This window comes from Microchirus variegatus, assembly GCF_963457635.1.
Source record: "Microchirus variegatus genome assembly, chromosome: 23".
Classification (NCBI taxonomy): domain Eukaryota; kingdom Metazoa; phylum Chordata; class Actinopteri; order Pleuronectiformes; family Soleidae; genus Microchirus; species Microchirus variegatus.
The window spans coordinates 8,068,245-8,095,702 of NC_139824.1; the positions used below are offsets into that span (position 1 = coordinate 8,068,245).

The 27,458-nt window shown below is 40.3% G+C and overlaps 4 protein-coding genes across 4 annotated transcripts in view; all 4 read left to right on the plus strand.

Moving 5' to 3' along the window:
* The window catches only part of tmem131l (transmembrane 131 like), a 28,154-nt gene extending 23,344 nt beyond the window's left edge, over positions 1 to 4,810 (plus strand). Inside the window, exons 28-34 of the mRNA XM_083909514.1 lie at positions 12 to 242; positions 398 to 476; positions 991 to 1,097; positions 1,194 to 1,326; positions 1,862 to 1,932; positions 2,115 to 2,248; positions 4,371 to 4,810. Coding sequence (XP_083765640.1) covers positions 12 to 242; positions 398 to 476; positions 991 to 1,097; positions 1,194 to 1,326; positions 1,862 to 1,932; positions 2,115 to 2,248; positions 4,371 to 4,679 — 1,064 coding nt within the window. The 3' untranslated portion in view covers positions 4,680 to 4,810. The remainder of the gene's footprint in view (positions 1 to 11; positions 243 to 397; positions 477 to 990; positions 1,098 to 1,193; positions 1,327 to 1,861; positions 1,933 to 2,114; positions 2,249 to 4,370) is intronic.
* A 5,533-nt stretch (positions 4,811 to 10,343) lies between these two features.
* Positions 10,344 to 11,189, plus strand: percc1 (proline and glutamate rich with coiled coil 1; the record flags this gene model as incomplete). The annotated part of the gene is made up of 1 exon (XM_083909074.1): positions 10,344 to 11,189. One exon carries the CDS (start codon positions 10,344 to 10,346, stop codon positions 11,187 to 11,189), a length of 846 nt encoding a protein of 281 aa, XP_083765200.1.
* Positions 11,190 to 13,334: 2,145 nt separating this feature from the next.
* pdia2 (protein disulfide isomerase family A, member 2) lies at positions 13,335 to 24,134 on the plus strand (the record flags this gene model as incomplete). The annotated part of the gene is made up of 13 exons (XM_083909342.1): positions 13,335 to 13,620; positions 14,704 to 14,910; positions 16,048 to 16,181; positions 16,275 to 16,412; positions 16,835 to 16,951; positions 17,032 to 17,157; positions 17,232 to 17,426; positions 17,717 to 17,837; positions 18,729 to 18,907; positions 19,011 to 19,172; positions 20,592 to 20,702; positions 21,789 to 21,877; positions 24,107 to 24,134. 13 exons carry the CDS (start codon positions 13,335 to 13,337, stop codon positions 24,132 to 24,134), a joined length of 1,893 nt encoding a protein of 630 aa, XP_083765468.1.
* On the plus strand, positions 24,134 to 27,083 carry LOC310943831 (uncharacterized protein; the record flags this gene model as incomplete). Its single annotated transcript, XM_083909502.1, is given in 5 exon segments — positions 24,134 to 24,272; positions 25,878 to 26,003; positions 26,006 to 26,029; positions 26,032 to 26,290; positions 26,978 to 27,083. Coding segments are annotated over 5 exon segments (654 nt in total).
* Positions 27,084 to 27,458: the final 375 nt, after the last annotated feature.

The following is a 27,458-nucleotide window of genomic DNA, read 5'->3' on the forward strand; positions in this document are numbered from 1 at the left end:
TTGACTGACAGGTGTGTGTCCTGCCCGCATTCGAAAGAAGTGTCCGACAGAGCAGCGTGGTGGTGGTGGTGGTGGTGGTGGTGGTGGCGGAGTGTGCGAGTCGGGATCCGACTCTGGCAGCTCATCAGGCAGCGTGAGGGCCAGCAGAGGGAGCTGGGGCAGCTGGAGCAGCGCCAGCAGCATGGAGGGCGACAAAGACCCGAGTTCTCGGACGCACGCCTGCACTACCTCATCCAGAAAAAGTACGGAGGGGTTATGCGCCACCATAAGTATACATATATAAGATAATACTCTCCAATTTCAGAGCTGCAGGACTTCCCTTTTCTGTGTTTTATGATTTAAATGGTAACTGCAGTTTTATTAAAAGAAAACAATGTCTCTGGGTTTGTTTTTACAGGGGAATCCATGCAGTACAGTGTCTGTCCTGTAGAGAGAGACTGCTACCAGACCATGAATACAAACCACAAGGCTCTCAGGTACTAAAGCAAGCACACAGAATATACACACACACTCGACTGAATACAAATAGTGGCTCTGGTGCCTCTGATAATCTGTGCAGAAACATGCTCCGTGCTTTATATGTTCATCTTCGAATTTTAATGTGGGGACATTTTTAGTTCAAATATGTATAACATTTCTGGTTTAAAATGAACAAGAACACTACCTGTATGTGTATATTACATTAGCCAACCTATTTCCAACATGCAGACTGTTTATAGTAATAATGGCTAATGGTAATTCAGTGAATCAGGACGCACCCAGAATTTGAGGAAGCTAAATGGAACCCGGCCATCATTTATATGATGACTTACACGTGTGGTTTTCTTACTGTGGCCTGTCAGAAATGGCTGGTTATGTTATACTTGAACTTGTGAGTCAGAATTTTAAATCTGGTGTTTGACAGTTAGTGTGTTCTGTTATTTGTGTTTGAGAGAATTTTTCATCCAGTCACTGATGTAATGTAAACCGATCTTTCTCTCTCTTTTTTAGCATGAACAACTTGTACCATAAAGACTTGTGCCAAAGCCAAGAATCCACAGCCTCCAGCTTTGCCCCAAGTTTTGCTGCTGTCGCTGCAGGAGTGGACAGAAATATGGGTAAAGAAGCAGTGTTTCTAAGCAAAGTGTTATCACGTTTAAAATTATTCACGGCCTTACGTCTTGTATCTAATAGAAAGTGTTGTTGTTCCTCAGAGATGACCAGTCAATACATGCCTGAAGAGACGTGGTCGGCTCCGTCCATACCTCTCACCAATGAGTTCAGATACAACACCACTGAGGCGCTGCCCTACATACCTCAGCCACCAACTACCAGGCAGTACAATGGGTAAATGTTTGAATGCATTAGGTCCAGCTCTAATAATAAAAGTTTTCATTTTAACAATAAATCAATTGGACAAACTTGGTAAAGAAATATTTAACGTAATTAAATCAGTGTCTTCAGGAGTTAATGGAAACAGAATTGACCTGGTAAGAGAGAATTAATTTTTTTGTTTGCAAACACCATGTGCCATCAGATGGCATTATCGTGTAGCTTTTTCTCTGAGGTTCTTCTGCCCCCTAGTGCCCAAAGCAATCAGTTGCAGCTTCAGGAAGTGTGTGTTAGCCAATGTTCATTGTCAGGAAAGGGATTATCCGAAGTCGCTGTGGTTAATATCTGCATTTTTCCTCACAATTATAACACTCAATGTGTAAACTGCTTTATGTAATGCTTTTCCTGTAGGCGCACACATTTGGTCACAGTTTATAATTTGAATAATAACCTTCCCACTGCTGCGATCATATATCTGCATCTCTGTAGATCGGGGTTTAATCTGTCCCTGTTCATAGCGTTCAAACAAACGTTTCCTTGTTTCCCGCAGGTTCACTTGGAATAGTGCCAACAGCCACTGCAACAACCCCTACACCTACTGTGAGGAAGCCAACTACATAGGTACCAGTTCCTGACGCGTTGTTTACATCCACACTACACTTTACATGTTGAGGTTTTTGTATGTTTCATTTTGATGAAAAGGAAAACTGGTATTGAATAAACACATGTAACTTTTTTCATCTTTAACATTTCTGTTGATGCAAGCTGATCAGTTTGTTTTCTGTTATTTTATTTTGTTTTAGGTAATGGAACATTTCCCAGTGGTTTTCCTGGTCAGGAGAGCCAGAACACACACAGCAATCAGAGCAGCTGGACAGAGGAGCAGCCACAGGAATCGCCCTCAGCCTGGGACACAGGAGCCTGTGTGGGCAGCAAGGTGACGACCCTGCTGCAGCTGAGCCACAGTTATTAAAGTCAGGAGAAATGCATGTGCTCTGCTTATGTAGAGCATCAAACTAGAGTTTTTTTAGAATTATGAAATAATTGTAGCAGCTCCATTATGACGTTATACAGGTAAAATACATTTCCCTGTTTTTTGAAGCTGAGGGAAATTATTATTATCTCAGATTATTGAGCTTCATACTCAACTTATTATGCTGTGATTGCAATTTAATAGGGATGCAACGGTTCAGTTTCCCCACAGTTCGGTATGTGTCACGGTTTTGGGGCCACGGTTTCGATATCTTAAAATAAAACTACTCAGACTAGCAAAGGCAATATTACATTGTAAAAATAATTAAAAGCACAGATATAATCAAACCACAGACTTTATTTAAACAATAGTGCACTATCAGATCAAACTAAACAGCAAACATAAAACCACACAAATTAAAAATAAATCCAGTTTAGTGCTATCCAACAAAAATAAACAACATTTTAATCCACTCACAGGACTGAAATGTACCGGTAAACTGAACATAGTGAACCGAACGGTTCGGTAAAATATCGAATACCGTTGCATCCCTACAATTTAACCACAGTTTGAAATACTGTGACGCAGAAGCTTTGTCAGCTCTTCTGTCATGACTCCACACTCTTGTCTGAAATTGTGGCTTAATTTATTCCAAAAAAACAGTTTTAATACAGACCTTTCATCTTTTCCTTTTCCCTGTTGGTCAAATATATTTGCAACTTTTCTCTTTCTACTCAAACATAGTTTTGTCTGTATATATACAGTATGTAATACATATATATTTTACGAAGTAAAGTACAAAGTATACATTTGATACTTTATTATTATCATTATTTTCATAATCGATTAATCTGTATATTATTTTCTTGATTAATTGATTTATCGTTTGGTCCATAAAATGTCAGAAGTAAAAAAAAAAACATTGACTAGTGTTTGTTTTGTCCACAAACCAAAATGATTCAGTTTTAATGATTTCTTTGTTATGTGGAGCAAAGAAACAAAGAAAAGCTTCACATTTAAGAAGCTAAAACGATCAGAAATCTAGTTTTAATCATGAAAAAAAGCTTCAGACCGATTATCAAAATAGTTGACGATTAATTTAGTAATCGATTAATAATCGATTAATTGTTTCAGCTCGAGATTCTTTTAGACTGGTACCTTCTCAGATCAATTTTAACCATCGTAATACGATTTTTTATTTCCTCTTTAAAACATTTTAACTGCAGTTTGTCATCTGTAGCTTTCACTTTATTCGACTCCATCGTCGTTCAGTCTGACCGTTGTTTCTGGAATACGTGAGCGTACTATTTTTGCGGATGATGGACCACAACGCTGCAACTCGGCAGAATTCAGCACGAGCGGGACAGGATGTCAAACACCAATACAACATTTAGCTTCCTGGGTTTTTTTTTCAGAATAAAAGCCCGCTTGTTGACACTATATCACTTAACTACATCACCGTCACTCTTGTAAATCCAGCGTTCTCTTCTCATTCTCCGATCGGTCGGTGAAACATCAGTTTCTTGAGTTTACAGTACATATATAATTTTTGAATTAACATGAGGAATCCCGGTCTCACGGCTCCAGCTGTGGATTCAGTAGAATCCTGGAGTAAATTGTACAAATCTCTAAATTTGTAACCAAGATCAATGGATTAAAGTTGCCCTTATCTTTTATTTGCTCTGTTTTTAAACATGTTTTTCTCTTAGATGTTGGCTTTGAAAATCGCTCTTTTCCAAATTCCAAATGTGTGTGTGCTTCTGAAGAAATATCTTTTGAAAAACAGTGAAACTGTGTCAGTAGAAACACATGGTAAAAATTTGTAAAGAGAAGAGAATCTCATTGAAAGAGAGTTTGCACGTACACAGCCAAGTATCGGATGGGGAGTATTCTCTCTCATTTCTCATGGCTAAAAATTGACTGACAATTCCCCAATGGTATCAGAGCACAGTTAAAGGTAAGGTTAGTCGGTGTTATTGTAATACGACACTGAGATAAACCTACTGTATACATGAGCACCTGAGAAATTAAATGAGCTTTAAAACTTCGTGCAACAGTTAATGTTTTCTCTCTTTTTCCTTCACAGCCGTACTTCTCGGGCACTCGCAGCCTCTCCCCCATGTCCAGCCTGTTCGGGTCCATCTGGACGCCTCAGAGCGAGCCCTACCAGAGCCACTTCCAACCCGAGCGATCCGCGCCCATGTCTCCCGTGTCTCCCATCAGCCCCCCTCACTCTCCGTTCAGCCGGGAGCCGGAGGGGACCTGCAGACCGATCCAGTACTCCAACTTCAACCCGTTTGGCCCTCACATGAACCTGGACATATGGAACTCTTCTTCCAACCGCAGCTCCAACTCACAACTCTCCAACGACTCTGGCTACTGTGGAGATGTTTAAAAAAAATATATATATATATATATATAATAAAAATAAAAAAACAAAAACAGCAGACTTTAACAATAATTGCAAACATGTTAAACATTGATATGTAAAAGAAAGGAAATAAAAATGAATGTTCTTTTATCATTATTGGGGAAAATGTGAATATTCCTTTTCTTTTATGTTCCCATTTTCAAATGTTAAATGTTGTGAAAGGTTAACCATTTGTTGTATATTTTTCTAGATGTTTTGCAGTTTTGATCATAGAAAATAAAAAAAAAAGGTTTTATACTTGAACTACACACAAGTCTTTTTTTAATTAAACCATTCTGATTATTATTTTTTTGGTGCTAAAAATCAATATTTGCTCCTTAATTCATTGGAGCACTTTATGAAATATTTGAACATTATCTTTGAGAATTTGTCCCAGTTTTAAAATGAAAGACTTAGACAATCTATGTTTTTGCAAACAAGAAAAACAGCCAGACCAAAATGAAAATTATATGTAAAACCATATCGGAAACGCAGAACTGATTTTTGTTATTCATAATCCTTTTATTAATATAAATCCTGTCATATATTATATGTTGCCCCAAGTACTTCATACAAATTACTTTTCATGACTTGGTGGTTTTTGTGACAGGTCTGGATGGTTCATTCAATGGAAATCAAATATTTGTACACCGTAACACACCACTGACTTTTGTTGGCACATGGTTCAATCGTCACAAAATGTGTTTTCACGCAGTGGCACTGCAATAGGTGTCGGTTCTTATGTGCGATCATAACTTTTTGAAGCATGTTTTGTCATTTCCAAATTCCTTTGAACAGGCCTGGACGATACTACACCCACTACTGAGCTGAACTGTACGTTTTCATGTGCCGTTCTCTGTGAATCCTCTGCCGAGTTGTACCTTTGAGTCTGCCTCAGTTTCCTGCAGTCGATCGACAGCCAACTCTTCACCAAGCGAGAACAGCTGAAGAGCATCGACGTGAGTCTGCAGGTTCTCTAATACCTGATCAACACGTGTAACTTCATTGTTTGTCAAAAAGATTACGAATCCTTTCAATGGAAAACAGCCACAGCCGTTCAGCTGTAATAATTACGCATATCGATATATGATACTGATATCACAAACTCAAGTATCAACTGATACTGATATCAGACCGATACAGTCATTTTAGACGTATGAAACTATGACCTACAGTATGTTAACAACGCATTGGTGTCATTTCAAGCTATTTCTTCCGGCCCACAACCTGACTCGGCTAAAATGCGGTTGCTGATTTTGTTTAAATTCATTTTTTTTTCATTAACCGATCCAGGGATTTTGACTAGTATTGGATTCATGTGATCACGACTGATGCATATGGGACCCCCCAGATGCCGCGAGAGGATAAAGTGGCTACAGAAACGTTGCAGATGTGAGGAGATGAAGCAAAGATGGAAAAAGAAAAAGTCAGAGCTTGAGTTTGACGTCTTTGTGTCCCACAGTGAGATGGAAGCACATCATGGTCCCAGAGTCCGAGCCCTGATTTTCCTCCCTTGAGGATGGATTGCAGACCTCATGGACCTCATGGACATCATGGACATCATGGACCTCATGGACCTCGTGGACCTCGTGGACATCATGGATGGCATCGAGAAGGGTGAGAAAACACTGTCTCAGTATTTTGTCAGAAGTGAATGGTGCAAGAAACCCAAAAGGTTCTGTAAGCTACCTGAACTCCACAATGTCCCCAGATTGCCACATTTTGGCAGAGTTCGGTAATTTGGTGCAGTTTCATTTCATGTATTTTAACTTTTGAAAGAGTGCTTCTGTCACTGTGTGAGCCAGAGAATAGATGACCTCATTAAAATGTTTGTGGTCAGCACTCTCTCCACATTTGTCGTGGCCATCAATCCCTTCTTCGAACTGCTTATCTCGGGGATTCAGCTGCGTGGACGAGCGGTGAACCGTTCATTAATTACTCATAATGATTTTTCGAACAGTATTTACCGCTGTTATTCTTATTTATCAAACATTCGGCCCGTGTTTTAATGTTCTAACCTCCCCCGATTTATTCAACTGATATTATTCATCTTTCATTACATTGAATTTGTAGCTCCAATTATTATCATTTCATTTCCCCCGACCGTTTAAATATTGTGCAATTTAAAAAGTCAACGTGTGTGTGTTTATGTGCTCGTGTGCCTAAAAGCGTGTGTAATTTATTGTCGTGCTCTTGAGAGCTGACATATTGCCGCTATTGATCTTTGGCCCTAAAGTCAACACAGAAGCCTGGATACTGATGACAGGCAGTGCCACAGGAACCAGGGTGTCCTGATAACACACACACACACACACACACACACACACACACTAACGCACAAACACATTAATGCTCATATTTACAGAGTTACAGATGTTCGTAAAACTGCGGTCAGTAAAATCTGGTCGTGAAGGCAGGACGTGATCATGATGGACACTTTAATTTCTGACTTTATTTTGCCTAAATCGGTCGATCAAACTTACAAAATTGCGATTAAAATTTGGCTAAATGCAAAGAAAATGACACGTAAGATGCCTAAATATGGATAAAAACTGTGAGAGACAGTTATGGGACAGTGTTGTGTGTTATATAATTCAAAAAAGGAAAAAGACATATTTGAATAAAATGTTCTGGGGATGTAGTTTATGGGCTGGTGAGTAATTAATAATGAAGTTGTTAACCTTGCGAGACAGGATATATATATATCGACCCTGTGGGAAACTGAGCCATGTAAATAATAATTACATGCTTTAATAGACTGATCCCAATAAATTATATTATAATTTATGTATTCATATTTGTTCAGTTAAATGTATTTTATTCATTTTATTTTGCGGAGAAATTACACTTTTTTTTGTTGTTCTTTTTTGAAAAATTCAAGTTTTACTCCCCATGATTAAAGTTAAAGAGCAAATTAACACATTAGGATAAAAAAAAAAAAACAATGAGCAAAATAAATGTAATGTAATGCACTTTATTTATTTAGCTAAACACAATAACAGCATTACTGACACAAAGACCTAAAACAACACATGGTATAAAAACAATGAGCAAAACATAACCCGAAGCATTCATTAAAAAACAATATTGGGAAAAAACATACAAAAGAATAAAAAAGTGTCAGCACGATACTGGGTGTTAAAAATTATTCTAACTAAAGAGGTTTTGAGGTTTTGAAGAGGTCCAGGTCAGTGATAACAAAACTAACGACAGGAGCTGTTTGTTTGTTATTCATCTTGTTGTTCCTTTACATTTAATATAAAATAGGATTAAATAAAGGCACGATAGATTAGTACTTAATTCAGCACGGAAAAGTTCATGCATGAATAGTGTTTTCATGCACTATTCTTCTGTGCTTTACAAAGGCATTTCTGCATTAAATCACAGAAAATCACAGAATAAAAGCAAGATTTTAAACACTGTGAAACACACAGTAAACCTGTTCCTGGTGATCTTTGAGCTCTGGATGCTTCATAGTGAACTGATAAGTCTAGGATGTAAGCCAGTGTAGAGACCTGAGGACTGGTGTGATGTGGTCCAGTTTCCTTGTTTTAGTCAGGAAAATTAAAGCATGAACACGTTTTTTCTGTGTCTTGTTTGGACAGAAAACTCTTGATCCTTGCAGTAATTCTTCAGGTGGTAACAGCCAGACTCAGTGATAGCTTTTAGCTGGTTGTTAAAATTCATATTTGAGTCAATAACTACACAAAGATTTATGTCTTGATTTGTAGCTTTGAATGACACGGAGTCAAGGTGAGCACTGACCTTTGACCTTTCAATTTTACGGCCAAAAACAATCATATCTGTCTCTGGCACATCCGCAATATTTGATGAATATGCTTACTCAGTGAAAGTAAGGGACTGTAGCCATGTGATGACACTGAAATATAAAGTTGTGTGTCATCTGCATAGGTGTGATCAGAGATCTCAATGTAACGGAAAATAGGCCCTGGAAAATTCCCCGTTAACCCCAGCTCGAGTATCATTTGACTGAATTTACAGTTTAGATTTCGATCTCATTTCCATTTGTACATTTTCCTATTCAGGAGAGGTTGAATGGTCTGCTGATGGTGAGCACCACAGTCAAATGGAAGCTGGGAAAGAATTGAGTAGATGCACTAACTGTCTTGTTTCTCTCTTGGATCTGGTTGAAAATATTTGATCATGTTGAGTGACTTTCTAACGACACGTTTATCAGGAACACTTTGTAGCTTTAAGACTCTTTTGTTCTACTCTACAATTTGGACTATTTTCTTCCTGAGCTGAGAGATTTGCTCTCTGAATCAGCCTCTGGTGAATCACATGACAGAGAAAGAATGCAATTGTCTTCCCATTGACAATGAGTTGTCGTCGTGCCTGATCTTAAAGGGGGATATTATGCAAAATCAACTTTCAACGTCATTTAAATCCTTATATTTGGGACTCTGGAGGCCCTATCAGTCGGCAAAGTGTGAAAAAAGTCTCAGCCTAAGTACAGGAGATAAAACTCGCGATGTTGACTTCCGTACTCATTGCTACGTCACAATGCGCTACATTCCTGGAACTGCATCTCGCAGAGCTCCGCTTTGTCCATAAGAGTGCTGGCGAGGGCAACAGTATCCGTAAACCGGAAGTCCACGAAAAATTCGATTCTTGGCTTCACAGTGCAGCACAGAGTTCTACACAAACTTCCAGCCTCAGAGGATTTATCTGTCCAGTGTATACATGTTATATATGACGGCAATGTGCCTGCTAGAGCCTGCAAATGATCACTTTTCCAAATGCTAACTGCTGTTAGCTCCCAGTAGCTTCTATCACTGATGTCATTTCCTGTCCCTTAAGTTTTGTTTTATCTTTTACTTTTAAGGTGGACCTAAAGAGATGCTACTAAACAGAGCGTTCTGAACAGGGCTGTTCTGGCAGGGTGATTGAACTGCTGTGGTGTGTCATCCTTATGGTATTTTGACCAAAGCATGTCACAGACATGTTCATTAGGACACAAGGGAACTAGGTTAACTTGGAGAATTAGGGTATAATATGACCCCTTTAAATACATTACAGTGTACATCGTGTCCCCTGATGGCTCGGAGCAGCTTGTGCTGTGTCTTCTGCTGCTGCTGTTGCTCATGAGTGGTCGGTTCCCCCTTTAGAAGTCAAAACGGCGTATGATGTGATTTCATGCTCTTTTATCCTTTAACTAGCCTGATAACAGGGACAGAAAAGGCGACGATAAGTGTGCGTGTGTGCGCGTGTGTGCAACCACTCTCGATCATCCCCTAGCAGAGAATCCATTAGCTTTGGACCCCCTCCCCGGTTTCCCAGTGATAAAGTAAACAAAGTGTGTTTGACCAATTTGGCAGGCAAATATTTGTTCTGGGAAGCTTCCTCATCCGAAAAGGAGACACGTACGCGTCTACACCCGCGTGCTGCGCTATATATACAGTTGCAATCCTGCTGGACCACTATTACACGTGCACACACAAACAGAAAAGTGGATCCATCGGTGACCTGGTCAGGACCTTTCCTTGGACACATTGACTGGAACCTTCTCAAGGTAATGCAGCTTGAATGTTTTCAACACATTTGAATATAAAAAAATGTGACACTGTCCTGTAAGATTCTTACCTTTTTGTCTCCTCGAATTGTCTCTGCAGTCTTTACTAAGCCAACATGGCAGCCGGCGTCATCACAAACTTCCTTGTCCAGACTCCAACCTACTTCCCCCTGATGTTCCAGCAGTCCCCGTGCAGAGAAGATGACGTAGAAGAAGAAGATGAGAAGCTGGAGGAAAAGCCAGAACAGATTGAAGACGAGGATGAAAGAGAGGAAGACGAGGAAGACGATGGATCTGAAGTCCAGGAGGAAGAGGAAGAAGAATGTTTAGAGGAGGGTTTTTTAAACCCGGCTCTCTACACTGTGGATGTGACCAAGCAGCTGCTGACGTTCGCAGACCTGATCAGTCGCGACGTTCAGCGGTATTTCGGTCGCTGCTCTGGCGACAGAGAGGCTTGCGACATCTACAGCGACTCCGTGTCCGTCGCGACCAGCGGGCGTCTGCGTTACTACGACGACCTGCTGAGAATAGCCAGAGCGGGAAGTCCCGAGGAGCAGGACAACAGCTTTGTGACTTGCAGTGATTACAGCGGAGTTGCCAAGGGCAACAGCAGTTTGGGGCCCCTCGCTGAACTGTTCGACCACATGGGTCCGAGTCAGAGTCGGGGCCAGCCTATGGTCAAACGGCATCTCCCGCTCAGTTTCTGGACGGAGCCGATGCCCTGCTGCCCTCTGGTCGGCTTCAGTGACGCACCTGACGTCACACACGCACACACGAACGGTGACGCGTCCGCAGAGGACATCGCGAGCACGGACACGGACGCACACGTGCCCTTTAACGCGCTCGCACACCACAATACGCACACGCTCGACAACAATCAGCCGGACTTCAGTGATTTGTTGGCAAACTGGGACCCAAACCCAGAGCTCACACACACACTGACGGAGAACATGCAGCATTAAAGACCTCATTCATGATCAATGAAGAGGAGGAAAACAGGGAGCAGCTCAGTGGCCGTGCACAGTGTTTGTTTTGAAGTCTGTTACTCTGAGAAATGACATTTAAATAATTAAAATAACAGTGGCATTGTCTCTGTGTAGATTTAAGTCTGAGGATCATTTAAAGGACATTTATATGTGGTGAAATTTTTACTTTCATGATTTTCCATGATATTTCCTAAATAAATTGCATACTTTTACTCTGATACTTTTCCCCCACATGCAGTTTTCTTATGTCGTTACATTGACCTCCTCTTATTCTTGGTTCTCCTTAAGGTTTCTACCTCTCTTTCTTTTTCCCTGTTATAAGGTTTTTTTTTCCCTGGTAGTTTTTCCTTACCCTGGTCGAGGGTCTAAGGACAGAGGATGTTACCAATCCTGTGAAACCCCCGTGAGATAAACTGTGTATTGTAATTGTGGGCTATATAAATAAGTTTGATTTGATTCTTTTCTGATGATGCTGAGCTCCTCACTCTGGGAAACCCACAGGTGTCTCCTTTATACAGATTATTCCCATAGACCCTGTATTTGCAGAAATACACTCAAATGTCAAAGAGTCTTCAGCCCAAGAAGATTATTACTGATGCAATTGTTTAGGTTGGAGTTCACTTTGTATTTGTTAAAGGATTACAGCTTTAATCACTGTTCTCATAAGTGATTACTTATTCCATCAACCCCCCACAACCCACTCCAACTGCTTCTCAGAAATTAAGTCCTGGGAGTAAGCCAACTTTTTGCAACCAACACCTATGCTAAAATGTCCATCTGGACTTTTTTTTATGTGCTTATTTTAACCAGAAAATGTCCTCTGAGTGAATGCTTTTGCCCATTTTTCCAGAATATCTTTCAATATCTGGCAGTTATTTACAATTTATTGCATGTTTAAATAGTGAAACTTGACATTTTATTTCAGAAAAAAAACTCTGTAGTTGCACATGAACACCAGATTGCGTGTTAGGGACGCAAAGGGACACAATTATTATTAATAATAATTAGTCTTTTTTTTTTCTTTAAAGGTGCCATATGTAAGAATGTGGCCAAAAACGGTTACTACATTCAAATTCAAAATACAGAGGTCTTTTAGGTTTCGTTTTCTCAACTGGCAACCCATGGCATGCTCGAGACTCTACTGACTGCAATGATTGGTAGATGGCGGTAGGTGGCGCCACATGCCAAAACATGATTTCAAAACATAAGTTTGATTTGCAGTCTGCAAAATATTTTTTTTAATGCAAATATTTTGGCTGTACTGTTGTTGTTGGTGAGTTCAGTTTGTTATATGAACATTAATCCTGAGTCTCTGTGACATTTGTATTTAATTTTCTTAGTAACAGATGTGATTTAAAATGTAGCACAGTACAGTACATCCAAAAAAAAAAATCTTAAAACTACAAATTGTAAAAAGTACATAATAGCCTACTCAATTACAGTAATGAGAGTAAATGTAATTCATTACTTTCCCACCTCTGTATACATGTGTCATGTGATACAGATTAATACTTCACATATGTTCACTTTCCTGTGTCCTTTCCTTGGCATATGTTCACTTTCCTGTGTCCTTTCCTCACTGATACTTTTCAATGAAATTTGATTGTGAATGTCGCAAAGCAGATAAATGTTGTGTCTTTTCTGATCCACAGGAGTGTGAAAGAAATGTTTGCAGGAGTGCGGAAGAAAAGAGGCCTTGGTCAAAGTGTTTGCTAAATACAAATGTAATAAAAACAGAAGAGAAGAGTTGATGTTTGCGTCAAAGGCCCAGAAAGAAAGAGTGAGGGTGTCACGACTGCAGCTTCCCATCTGTTGGTGGAGGAGCTCTAATTGAAAACAGCGTGAGGTCGATTTTTAAAGAAAAGACGTGTGATTAATCCAGGCGCCGATCAACCAGTTTGCCTCAATTATGACTTTACAGGGCAAAACGGGATTGGTTGGAACTGGAAAGACTCCCTTTTTGCGAGTGTGACTCATGATTGGAGGAGCAGGGAGGCCAGTCACATTTTGACACACACTCTCTGTGTTGGCCAGATAAAGGTGGAAAGTTGCAGTGACACGTGCACTGCAGGTGTCCACGTCTCAACAGAGAGGGGGGACCAGAGACAGAAGAACGACATCATGAGGACGCGCACGCTTCTGTCCATCGCTCTGCTGGGCCTGCTGCTGTGGGCCTCCTGCATCCAGGCCAACGACACAGACAAAGAGACAGAAGCACCACAAGAGACGTCGAACGAGACAAAGGAAGATGCTTCAGTGGAGACAGAGGAGGAGGAGAAGGAGGAGAAAGAGGCACCGAAGAAAGAGAAAACAACTGAGATAGAGGAGGAGAAAGACGTGATGGTTCTCCACGTCAACAACTTTGCTCGAGCTCTCAGCGAGTACAAGTTCATACTGGTCGAATTCTGTAAGTAGTGATTGATTTAATTCATAAAAAAAAGAGTTGTTAGACTATAAATGGCTCAACATTCACGTAGAGTAACACATAGATCATAGGTTGTTGGATTTTGGGTGATATACACCAACGTTTTAAAAGTTTGGGGTCACCTATGCAAATTGTTTTGTGTTTTCCATTAAAAGTCACACTTTTATTCATCCAAAGAGTTGCAAAATGAATAGAAAATATAGTCAAGACATTGACAAGATTAGAAATAATGATTTTGATTCAAAATATTAATTTTGCCCTTTCGTCAAAGAACCAGCAAAACTGTTTTCAACTGTGCTAACATCATTGCACAAGGGTTTTCAGGGGTTTTCCAATTATCCAATAGCCTTCTAGCACCATTAGCAAACACAATGTACCATTAGAACACTGAAATGAGCCTCTATACACCTATGTACATATTCCATTAAAAACCAGACGTTTGCAGCTAGAATAGTCGTTTACCACATTAACAATGTATAGAATGTATTTCTCATTAATTTAATGTTACATTCATTGACAAAAAGTGCTTTTCCTTAAAAAATAAGGACATTTCTAAGTGACCCCAAACTTTTGAACAGTAGCGTAGATGTGGATTGTTTTAAAGTAAAGACATCCAGGTGTGATTTTACAGAGATACAGTTGTAAATGAGCATGAAGGTTAGTTCTTGGAAGATATGTCCCGTGTGAAAGTTTCCCACCACTGTTTTCTGTTCTTTGTCCGCATTGAGGCGTTATCCCACAACTGTGCAAATGTATGTGCGTTCATACACGTGGCCTCTCCTGTCCAGATGTTCTCGAGGTTCAACTCTCCCACAGCTCAGAGGCAGCAGATACTGGAGGGAGACACTTGTCTCTGCTGCTGCTGCTGCTGCTATCAGCAGCTTATTTCCATGTCTATCTGGACATGTGCTGCTGATAATGGACACCAGTGACTGCACACTGTGCACAGAGGACAGGCTTTGTCTCACAATACCCCCCCCCCAAACCACATGTCCATGTCCACTTTTTATTCCCCCCACAAAAGCACAGCTTGATGTGGTGTGATCTGTGTGTGTGTGTGTGCAGATGCTCCATGGTGTGGTCACTGTCAACGGCTGGAGCCTGTGTTCGCAGAGGCTGCTGGGAAACTGAAGGGGGAGGGACCGACGATGCGTTTGGCCAAAGTGGACGCCATCGAGGAGAAAGAGCTGGCTGACGAGTTTGACGTCGGGAGCTTCCCCACTTTGAAACTGTTCGCCAACGGAGACCGCAAGAATCCTGTTGAATTCACCGGTAAATAACTATATGCTAAATAACTATATGTCACACCACTCATTATATGGCCTTGTCTTCCCCGTCTTGTCCTTTATTCCCTTCCAAAGCAAGTCTCCCTAACATCATGCATTACACACACACACACTGGTTCCCATGACTTAAGAGGAAATTGCATTAACGTACATTCACTTCCTGGAGACTTACTCTGACCTTACTCATAATAATAATTATTATCATCAGTCATACTTATTATGACTAGGGATAATTACTAGGCCAGTAGTAATTATTACGACTGGCCTAATCCTAATCCTAATCCTAATCCTAACCTCAGTCTTCACCCTAAAATGTAGTAATTTATGTAACGGTATTGATTTTTGTCCCTATAAGGAATGCAAGTCCTCATAATGTGACAACGTAACCACAACATTAGAAATACCTGGAAAACGCACGCAACGTAACGTGGCGTAGCGTAACATAGCATAATGTAACGTAATGTAATTTAATGTGGCGTAACGTAACGTAACGTAAAGTAGCATAGCGTAACTCAACACAACACAACACAACACACAAAGGTGGATCAACACTCATTGTACTGTGTAACTTTTAAATATAAACAAATATCCGTTCGATTCAGCTCCACATAGCTCCGTGTTTTGTTTCATGTCAAGACAGACGGATGCAACGACACGTTGCTCTAGTAAAGTGAGACATGACTGAAAACACGAAGACCAGCGGGCCAAAGAAAACTTTCAGACATGAATTTTGTGCCTTAAAAACTTGCACTGCTGGTGTTTACACTCAAACACTCCCGCAGTCAGGTCTGATAGTTTTGCTTGACAGAGACTGTTTTCAGACACAAATAACTCACAAAAACGGAATCATAACAACAACAAGAAGTGACTCACACGCCTCCGGCTATCATTCTGAATCGATAAACACCATATTTGCACGTTATAGTGCAACTGTGTGAGGAAGTCTGTTCAGTAGCAGTGGATTAGCAACATTAGCTTAAAGCTACATCCCAATATTCCATCATGATGGAGCAAAAACAACATTTCTGACGGTATTTTATATAATTTCAAAATAAAAGTGTTTGTTTTGATGTGTGACGAAATATACTTCACAATTGCCCTGTGTTTGTACGCGTCTGCTCAGGTAAGAGGACGACTGAGGGAATAATCCAGTGGATGAAGCGTCGCTCAGGACCTGGTGCTGCTGTGCTGGACTCTGCAGAGTCTGCAGCTCAGTTCATCGACGCCCATAAAGTCACAGTTGTCGGATTCTTTGGTGTAAGTTTGTCCGGTTTATCTTGTCACATGTAAGTCACAAACTATATATTTATTTGTTGTTGATGATTTTATTTTCTTTTTCTTGTACATTAGAGTCTGGAAAGCGAGGCGGCTGAGGTGTTCAAAGGCGTTTCCTTGGATCGGACTGACGCAGAGTTCGCCCTCACGTCGACCCCTGAAGTTTTCCAGAAGTATGAAGTAAAAACCGACTCAGTGGTTCTCTTCAAAAAGGTATGATCATAGAGAGAGTCTGTGCTGAAGCACACAGAGCCTTAATGATGATAGTTTTGCTGCCATCTAGTGACTAGTGATACTTTTCTTTTTTGTAAGTTTAAGATTTAGATTTAGAGGTTTTAAGACCTGCACTTTTATCAATTATTATTCTAATGAAGCGATTGACAGCTGTAGATACTATATAAAGACATTTTTATATTTTATCTAGTGCCCATGCTTTGGTTATCTTCATAACAATATAACATGTAACCTCTCTGCGGTTAGAGGCCTATTACATAATCACCAATGCAACGCTAAGATCAACAACAGCATTTGTTGTTGTTGTTGTATATTTGCAGCGATCAAATTAGATTAGATTTCGGGTCATGGGGTGAATTTAGGTCAACAAACGTGTTTGTGTGTTTGCTTTCGTTTGCTAGTTCGATGAGGGCAGAGCAGACCTCGCATTGTTAGACGACGGCAAGCTGGACAAAAACAATCTGACCACCTTCATCAACAAAAACAGCCTGGAGCTGATCATCCCATTCAGTGAAAAGGTAACACACACAGACACAGACGCACATACATATATATGCTGTATATGGACACACAATGAAATCTTATCCCGTGTTTTCAGAATGCAGACAAGATCTTCTCCTCCAGCATCAAACTGCACAGTCTGCTCTTCATCAACTCCACTGCGGAGAGTCAGAGAGCACTGATGGACGACGTCAGGACTGTGGCCAAAGAGTTCAAGGACAAGGTTATAGTGAATCAGTGATAAAAAAAAAAAGTCTTAAAATGTATATAACCTTATTGTCTTATTGTCATTTGCAGATGCTGTTCGTTTCCATTGACGTGACAACAGCCATATCTCACGTGCTGACGTACTTCGGCGTGTCTGCGGACGACGCCCCCACTGTTCGCGTCATCGAAATGGAGTCGGGCAAGAAGTTCAGAACGGCCACCGATGACATCACAGCGGAATCACTGCGACAGCTGTGTCAGGGGGTTTTGGACGGCACTGCCAAGGTAACCTACCTACCTACACTCTTAGCAATAAAAGTGCTAAGTAGAACCATATAAGATCTATCTATCTATCTATCTATCTATCTATCTATCTATCTATCTATCTATCTATCTATCTATCTATCTATCTATCTATCTATCTATCTATCTATCTATCTATCTATCTATCTATCTATCTATCTATCTATCTAATTAACTCAATTGCAACTACTGTACTGTATTGTAAGTGTATTATCTGAATACTTCTGCCTCCACCGCTGGTTAACACGTACATGTCTTGTCTTGTGCTGTAGCCATACTTTCGGACACAGGAAATCCCGGAGGACTGGGATAAAGAACCGGTCAAAGTCCTGGTGGGGAAGAATTTTGATGCTGTTGCTCTGGATCCGACCAAAAACGTCTTTGTGGAGTTTTGTAAGTCACTTTGTCTACATCTGTTTTAGAGCTAAGCACAACTATCGTGTATCTCTATTTTACTTTGTTATTTATATTTCTAGCAAATTTTACTCCTCTACACTTCCTCTAACTCTCTTTGTTACTCGTTACTACCAAATATAATCAGAAGAAGAAGAGTTGGTAATGGTCTGTGTTTATATAGAGCTTTTCTAGTCCTCCATGAGCTGATTTACACCAAAGTTTTCACCCATCTTTCATATGTGGCAACATGGGGTTAAAGGTGCCATATGTAAGAATGTGGCCAAAAACGGTTACTACACTCAAATTCAAAATACCGAGGTGTTTTAGGTTTCGTTTTCTGACGTAACTGGCAACCCGTGGTTGCTCGGCAGCTGAGACTCTACTGACTGCAATGATTGGTAGACGGCGGTAGGTGGCGCCACATGCCAAAACATGATTTCAAAACATAAACATGATTTACAGTCTGCAAAATATATTTTTTTTAATGCAAATATTTTGTCTGTACTGTTGTTGTTGGTGAGTTCAGTTTGTTATATGAACATTATTCCAGAGTCTCTGTGACATATTAGGAGGATTTTATGGCCAATTGCTTTAGATTTATTACATAATGCATCTTTAAGTGTCTTGCTCAAGGACACATGAAGAGCCAGGAATTGAACCCACAGCCTTGTAGTTGAAAGACAACTTACCCTACCACTTTGCTACCATGGCTCCATCGTAACTTTTACTTATAAAACTTATAAATAAGACTTTTAATGAAGTAATATTATAAAGAAAAAAGTAACTTCAACTTCTACTAAAATAATTTTCTGGTAAGATACTTGTACTTTTACTCAAGTATCCCTTTAAGGTACTTTATATAGCACTGTGTGTGTGTGTGTACCACAGATGCTCCATGGTGTGGACACTGTAAGGAACTGGCACCAATCTGGAAAAAGCTGGCCGAAAAGTACGCTGACCGTGATGACATCATCATAGCCATGGTGGACAGCACAGCCAATGAGATAGAGTCTGTGAAAGTCGATGGATTTCCCACACTCAAGTATTTCCCTGCTGGTGGCAAAGAGGTATATATATATATATATATATATATATACATATATATGTACACACGCATACTACCAATCATTTTTCCAGGGCTTCTTTTGATAATGTCCGTGCTTCCGTCAGGTGGTCGACTACAATCACAGCAAAAGAGATCTGGAGACTCTCTCTAAGTTCCTGGATAATGGAGGAGTGATGCCTAAGGAGGAGAGTGATGAAGAGGATGATGCAGATGATGAGGAAGGCGATGATGCAAAGGAAGACGAGGATGCCGTTGACGATAGCAAGGTTTGTATTTTTACGACTACTTTTTTATCATTTTAAAATTTCCTCCACTCTGTTTTTAATGATTGTTTCTTTCTTTCAGGATGATGATGAGCCAAGTGCCAACACGACACGTAAAGAGGAGCTTTGATGTCACTGTGATTTCTGTCCAATCGCAATCAGTCTTAAATCTTTCGTTTTTATTTAATAAAATTCTTTTGGGTTTGAATTCTGTGTAGTTGTGACACATTTGAAATGACTTTGAACCCGTTGTCAGTTTGGTATCATTATTATCTTGATTATGAACTTGAATATAACACTGAATATAAAAACGAGGCCAACCCAGAATAAGAGTATATTGAATAGCAACAAGGGGGCGACTGCTAACAAAGGAACTCAGTTTGAATGGAAGTCTATGGGGAAATGAGTCTATTTCTCTCTTGACTTCTTGTACTTCCTGTCCTCGTCATTCACCTGTCCTCATTATTCACCTGTCATTCACCTGTCCTCATCATTCACCTGTCCTCATTATTCACCTGTCATTCACCTGTCCTCGTCAGTTACCTGTCCTCATTATTCACCTGTCGTTCACCTGTCCTCATCATTCACCTGTCCTCATCATTCACTTGTCCTCATCATTCACCTGTTCTCCTCATTCACTTGTCCACATCATTCACCTGTCCACATCATTCACCTGTCCTCATTATTCACCTGTCATTCACCTGTCCTCATCATTCACCTGTCCTCCTCATTCACCTGTCCTCATCATTCACCTGTCCTCATCATTCACCTGTCCTCCTCATTCACCTGTCCACATCATTCACCTGTCCTCATTATTCACCTTTCATTCACCTGTCCTCCTCATTTACCTGTCCACATCATTCATCTGTCCTCATTATTCACCTGTCATTCACCAGTCCTCGTCATTCACCTGTCCTCATTATTCACCTGTCATTCACCTGTCCTCTTCATTCACCTGCCCTCTTCATTCACCTGTCCTCATCATTCAACTGTCCACATCATTCACCTGTCCTCCTCATTCACCTGTCTACATCATTCACCTGTCCACATCATTCACCTGTCCTCCTCATTCACCTGCCCTCTTCATTCACCTGTCCTCATTCTCCTGTCCACGTCATTCAACTGTCCACATCATTCACCTGTCCTCCTCATTCACCTGTCCACATCTTTCACCTGTCCTCCTCACTCCTTTACTCGGTAACAGATATGATTTAAAGTGTAGCAAAATAAAGTAAATCCAAAAAAAACATACTTAAATAAAAGTAAAATGATGTAGGGTGGAGTCTGGATGCTTAGATTTATTCTTAGACTCCCGCAGGACATTGAAAACTTCCCCTTGAGATTCTGGCCCATGTTGACATGGTTGCATCATATCTTTGCTGCAGATGTGTTAGATCAACATTAATTCACCCTGCACTGAAGTTTGAGTCTGAGGAGAAGAATTCCACCGTGTTTTTACTGAGCATTGATTTGTTTGGAGCAGAAGAGGCGGCAGGAGTGAACGCTTCACCGGCAGGCAAACGAGGAGCTGGGGTGAGGCAGGCAGAGGGAAAGCAGCAGCAGCAAAAGCAGCAGGAGGAGGAGGAGGAGGAGGAACCTCAGGCAGAGGTAAACATCAAGTGTAGCAACACAGGGGAAAACTCAAGAGGAAGTGGAACTTTAGGCTGCAGTGACAACACAGCGTGGACTGGAGAGCTGTTCTTTTTTCACACCTGGCGTTGGTAAGTGGATGAGACGCACAGTCGGACACAGTGACACACACTTTTAGGAGTTTGCTTTGTGTGGCCTTGAGCATAATCCTTCTCTTACAGGATTTTTATTACCATTTTATATTTTATAGTGCCTTGAAAGATATCCAAGGCCACTTTACAGTGTTTGGGAAGAGTGCAGCGGGGGGGAAGAAGAAAGCTGTAATGCAGTCATTTTAGAAGCTAATAACTTACTTCAGGGGACGAGGACACTAAGTGCAGACAAAGTAAAGGGAGTCTGTTGATTAATACACCATGACCACCATCCAGGTTCACTGGACCGGCCCTCATATAGAGTACCATAGTGGTTTTTGTGAGCTTGACCTGAGTGCAGTGATCCTCATGTGTTTACGTGTGTTGAGCCTATTCTGAAACCGCATTCAAAATCACAGAGACGTCCCCCCTTCATTCGGTCAAACTCAAATTCAATTGACTCAAAAACATTTACCTGAGCTCCTGACCTGACCTGTGTGCTTTTGTGCAGCGCAGCTGCCGCACGATTCTCATGACTCATTATGTAATTGCACGATTAGGAAGGTATTTTTTTTAAATGAAGTGAAATCGATGATTACTGCAATTAGTTTTCACTTAATGCGCCGTCTCTAATTGACATCTGTTGACTATATATATGTGTGTAATAGGTGAAACAAACACACTGACTCACCTGCAGTGTAAATGTGCTGCGGAGAAGGAGATTGCATCGATCAGGAAACAGGTTGTTGTTGTGTGTGTGTGTGTGTGTGTGTGTGTGTGTGTGTGTGTGTGTGTGTGTGTGTGTGTGTGTGTGTGTGTGTGTGTGTGTGTGAGAGAGCAAACACCTGAGGGAAACAGGTGGTTCATCTGTGGGAAGTCAAAATGTTTCTAATTCCAGAGCCAAACTGGTTCAACAGGCTGTGACGTCACGTCTGTCACCAACCCTGCTATGAGTTTCCTCCAACCAAGCTTCCTCATATGTCCACGGTAAGACCACTTCTTTCGCATACTCTACACACACACATACACGCACACACACACACACCATGCTGTGTTTTTTATTATTAGTGTAGGTCATTTTTTTGGGTGTTCTATTTTTGGAGCCAGGTTCTGTTGTGTGTGTTTGTTTGGGGATCAGACACAGTGTGGTTCACGGCTCTTGTTGATGTAAGAGTAAAGAGTCCCATGTGAGTTCGTGTAACACCTACGAGCATCACGAGTCGACATGTTTAATTACAAACACAGCTGATTTTTTTTAATGTGACGCAACGCTGCGTGGAAACAGAGCGAGGAGGAGTAACGTGAATCGGGATTATCAGTGTGTTCACGTCTGTTTCTCACCATAGTGACTCTGCTTTCTTCTGGACTCACAGTAAGTGTTTCACTGGGGGTTAATTGGCTTATAGTCTTTTATTTTTTTATAACAATTTAATGAAAATAAAATTAATTTGGGTTTATATTACTGCTATATGTAGCTTTACTGAAAGAAATATATATATATGTATATCCCAGTGTGTAAGGAGTCAAAATAAAGAACAAGATTTGTGCTTCCTATACATTTATATTACACTGTGTGTGTGTGTGTGGTGTTGATTGAAACATCTGCTCTCCTGGTGAAAGTTCACACACGCAGTGATCTCAAACCCTGAGATCTTCAGCTGCATCTATTGTAACCAGCAGCTTCCACAACAGAATCAGAGCAGCACACTCCGTGTGTGTGTGGTCATGTGACCGCCCGGGCTACACAAGGCAGACGAGACAAGAAGCTGAGATGTTCAGATTACCTACGATGCTTCAAAGCTGCCCAGACTGATGACTGATTCACACACACACTCACACACACACACACACATGGTGTAATAACGAGTACAACCAGTTAGTTACTAAATTGAGATACTGTGTGTCAGGACAATATATTTAAATTTACGCCATGATGGAAAATGTGGTGCTGTGAAGATGAAAACAAATGAAGTCAGATTTTCATTGACCTGGCGTCTGACACGCTTCCTACACACTTCACATGTGAAGTGTGTGAGGTTTTATTATTTATTTTATTAAAAATATAAGACAAGACAATTGTTTGTACGGGGTCTCTGCAAGTCAAATTTAAGACTTTTTAAGACTTTTTTAAGACCATAATTAATACAATTTAAGACCCATTTCAAATCCATACTGGCAAAAAAAGTACAAAAGACATAAAGGAAAATTGGAGTCACAAACTAGCACTTACCCATCTTATGCAATTCGGCTTTGCTGTGGGCTTTCATTAAGTTTTCTCCGCTGCTATGCTAAGCTGTAACACACCGCGGCGGCGCACACGGCGCGCTAGCTAGCGGTGTTCGATAAATTCTCACCGGGCAGCACAGGTGGCCTACTTTAGTTCCGTGTTGTTGTTATCGTTATCACATCCTCAAAAATAGAAACATTTCAAAGCGAGACTGAAGTTCATGCATGTTTTAAATAAAAGTAACATTAATAGGTTTTTAAGACCTTTCAAAATTGTATTTAAGACCTTTTATGAGATTTTAGGAGAATTTAAGACATTTTAAGGCCTTAAATTCAAATGATTGGATTTAAGACTTTTTAAGACCCCGCGGATACCCTGTTGTATATGTACACAAAGTTATTATTATTAAAAAAATCTAATCAAATTTTTAGCTACAATTACCCTCGAAACCCTAATACTACTACTTCCAGCACTAATACTGCTACTACTGTGAAAAATGATGACGATAATTGCAAATTATTTAGTCTAGGAGTTGCCATAGCAACCCACCCATTTATCTGGGCTAAAAACACTGATATGGAGTGTCCTTGACCTGGTGGGGACTCAAACCAGCAACCCTCTGCTCACAAGCCAAGTTCCCTTTCCACTTGTCCATGGGCTGCCCTCTAATAATAATAATAATAATAATAATAATAATAATAATAATAATAATAATAATAATAATAATAATAATAATAATAATAATAATAATAATAATGATAATGGATTTAGATATTGGACTCAAATCATACACATGGAGCAAACAAAGGGACATTAAATGACACATGACAATCAAATAACAGTAATAAAAAAAGTATGAATGTATTAAAAACGTTGTACCTTAAAAAGCATGAAACAGTACTTTTTGAATGGTGAGTCAAACGACGGGTTTCCCATGAGCAAAGCTTTTAAATCCTGTGTATTTTTTTTTTATTTTTTTTTTTTACCAGCATCCTGTTTGACCGAATGATCTCCTGATGGAACCTCCTTCATATGAAGAGGCCAATCTCCACCCTTACGCTCTGAGAACAGGAGGATTCAGCTCCCCAGCTCCCCCCTCCTACTACGCCTCCCTCTCATCCCCCCCCACACCGCCTCCCACCTATGTAGAAGCAGGTAAAAAAAAAAAGTAGAAAAGACGTCTCGCTGGTTTCTCTTTCTTTTGTATCTTGTCACAGCTCGTCGTACATTGAGTGGGAGTCATCCAGGCTAAGACAGGTGAACTTCTCGATTCTCCTGTTCCTTCATCTACAGAAACTGAGATTTTTTTTTCCCTTCACGATTCTCCTGATTGACCAAAAACAATTGCAGTTCATGATTTTGAAAATGATTTAAACTTAAACAGGGCGTAGCCTTGTGTCTGCACAGACAGTGGTCAGAAACATCGCAGATAGCATACATATTTTATCCTATAATAAGTCATGATGAATTATGCAGTTTCCCCCCTTGTGGCACATTCAAAATAAATCACAAGGACTGTATGTTCGGTGAGTTATGCTGGATTTTCAAGTCACTCAAATGAAACATGAATGCTTTTCCCCACTCACGATTATCCTGATCCTAGAAATTCATCACGATTAACTTATTTCATTACAATAAGCTATAATATTGCATATTGGGCAACCGAAAAATGAAGTAGTGAAAGAACTGGCTGTTATCAGTGAAATATTTCAGTTAATTTCTAAATCTCTGATGAAAAGTCATGGACATTTTGACCACATGACCACACATCCACTAGACCAGGGGTCGCCAACCTTTTTGAGACCGAGAGCTACCTGAAGGATAAAGAATAATATGGAGGGCTACCATATAAACATTTTATGCACCATTTTTTTTTTTTTACCATTCAAATGATTAATATTATGCATTCATTTGCATACACGTTCATTCCAGTGCTTACTCCTAACGATTATCAGTTTTTATAAACAATATCAATGATATTTTACCGAGTGATCATATGGATGCATGCAAGTGAGTTGAGGTGAAGTGAACCCGCGGGCACCATATCGGCTGCCCGAGGGCTACCAGGTGCCCGCGGGCACCACGTTGGTGCACTAGACTATGACTTTTTTGTCAAATTTTGGACGTCGTACTATAGTAAGACTTTTTGGACGACATACTACCTTATGACTTTTTAGTCAAATTTTGGGCGACATACTATAGTCAGACTTTTTTGTCAAATTTTGGACGATGTTCTAAAGTATTACTTTTTTGTCAAATTTTGGACGACATGCTAATATATTACTTTTTTGTCACATTTTGCATGCTATACTATAGTAGGACTTTTTTGTCAAATTTTGGACGACATACTACCTTATGACTTTTTAGTCGAATTTTGGATGACATACTATAGTATGACTTTTTAGTCGAATTTTGGATGACATACTACAGTATGACTTTAATCAAATTTTGGACGACATATGAACCAATGACTTTATAGTCAAATTTTGGACGACATGCTAAAGTATGACTTTTTAGTCAAATTTTGGATGACATACTATAGTATGACTTTTTTGTATAAATATTGGACGACATACTATAGTATGACTTTTTAAACGACATACTAAAGTATGACTTTGTAATCAAGTTTTGGATGACATATAAACCTATGACTTTTTTGTCAAAGTTTGGACGACATACTACGTATACTGTGACTGTTTTAGGCTGATTTTGGACGACATAGCCCCTTTAACTTTAATGTGAATGTTTCTTTTTCACTAGTTACGTTTCAGCCGGATCCATTTCCTGTCCTGTCTGTACACTCAGTGCCCACTACTCAGACCTCACCTCCGCAAAACACTGGAAACATAATACATCCACTCACACAAGGTACCAAGACTACAGTTGACATTATTTAGCTCTTAACCGGGCTGTCTTTCTTACCCTGATGTCCTGCACTGTCCTCCCCGTGTCTTTTCTCACACAGTTGGTGGAGGACGACGTCACAACAACCAACAAACTCGGCCGGCTGTAGTTGTGACGCAGCCGCCGCCTGTTCCTATCTCTGTCACATACCTGCGAGACATTCCTGGTTTGGTGCGCTGCCCGCACTGCCACCACACTGTCACCACACAAGTCACGTACATGCCTGGGAAAGCTGCCTGGTGCATGTGTGTTCTTCTGTCAGTGATGGGGTGAGACACACAAATACACAAACACAAGTACTGCAAGTAAAAGTTCATTTTCTGCTTTTCTGCTTTTATTAGTTAACATGGAATATAATGCTTTTTTTGTGTGCATGTGTCCTTGATGGCGGCCATGTTTGCAGTGAGGGGCGAACGTTTATGTACATGTTAAAAGTCCAATTTCAGTCAGACTAAGACTCAAATTCGGATTTTCTAAATGTCATGTAAACAAGTTAGTCGGACTAACATACCTGGATAATGTGATTTATAGTCTGATTACTCCTGCATGCGTACACTTAGTGGGAATTTCCTCCCCGGTCTTTGACCAGGAAGTAGAAAGAGGTGATGTATAAACTGCGGGCGATCTAATTTGAATCACGATTAACATGAACAGCATGTACGAAACACCCAGAACCACAGCACCATCAATTTCCCGCTTACAGAGAGATACAGCGCCACCTACGGAGGCGGAGTCAGACGTACGCCGCCAATAAATCGATTTTCTCCTCAGCATGTATACTCAGCAAGTTGTCCGATTGCCCGATCTTAGTCTGACTATGGCCTTAGCTTGTTTAAACATGTGCGTGTCTGAGACTAAGTCGCCGATGACTACGTCAACACCTCATACGACCATATTTCAAAATTCAATTCCAGAGTGCTGCTACATTGAATCTGTCTCAACTCTTGTCACCTCAGGTTGGTCTGTGGTTTCTGCCTGATCCCGTTGCTGGTACGCGGACTGCAGGATGTGTATCACTCGTGCCCGCAGTGTGGAAACAATTTGCACGTGCACAAAAGATGACGTTGTCGGGATTTAGAAGCATCCGCTTCTCCTACTACAACATGGATAGTCTGTTATGAGCTAAGCAGCTCACCCTGGAGACGTTTGAATCTAATTAATAAGAGAACATACTGGACTTTACTGTATGGATGGACACATGAGAAAAGGACTGTGCTGCAAGAGCAAGTTTGAGATGTTTCTGTGGACTTTTTCTTCACAAAACTCTCCACAGCTGATTTTCTCACAGAAAAATACAATAGTATATACAATAATAATAATAATGCAGCGACAGGGGGTGAGTATACAACGCCAACAAAATCATTTTGACTTTAAATTATGACTTTGATAAGATATGGACTATGTTCACATGTATTACCTTCATCTGAATAAGGTCAA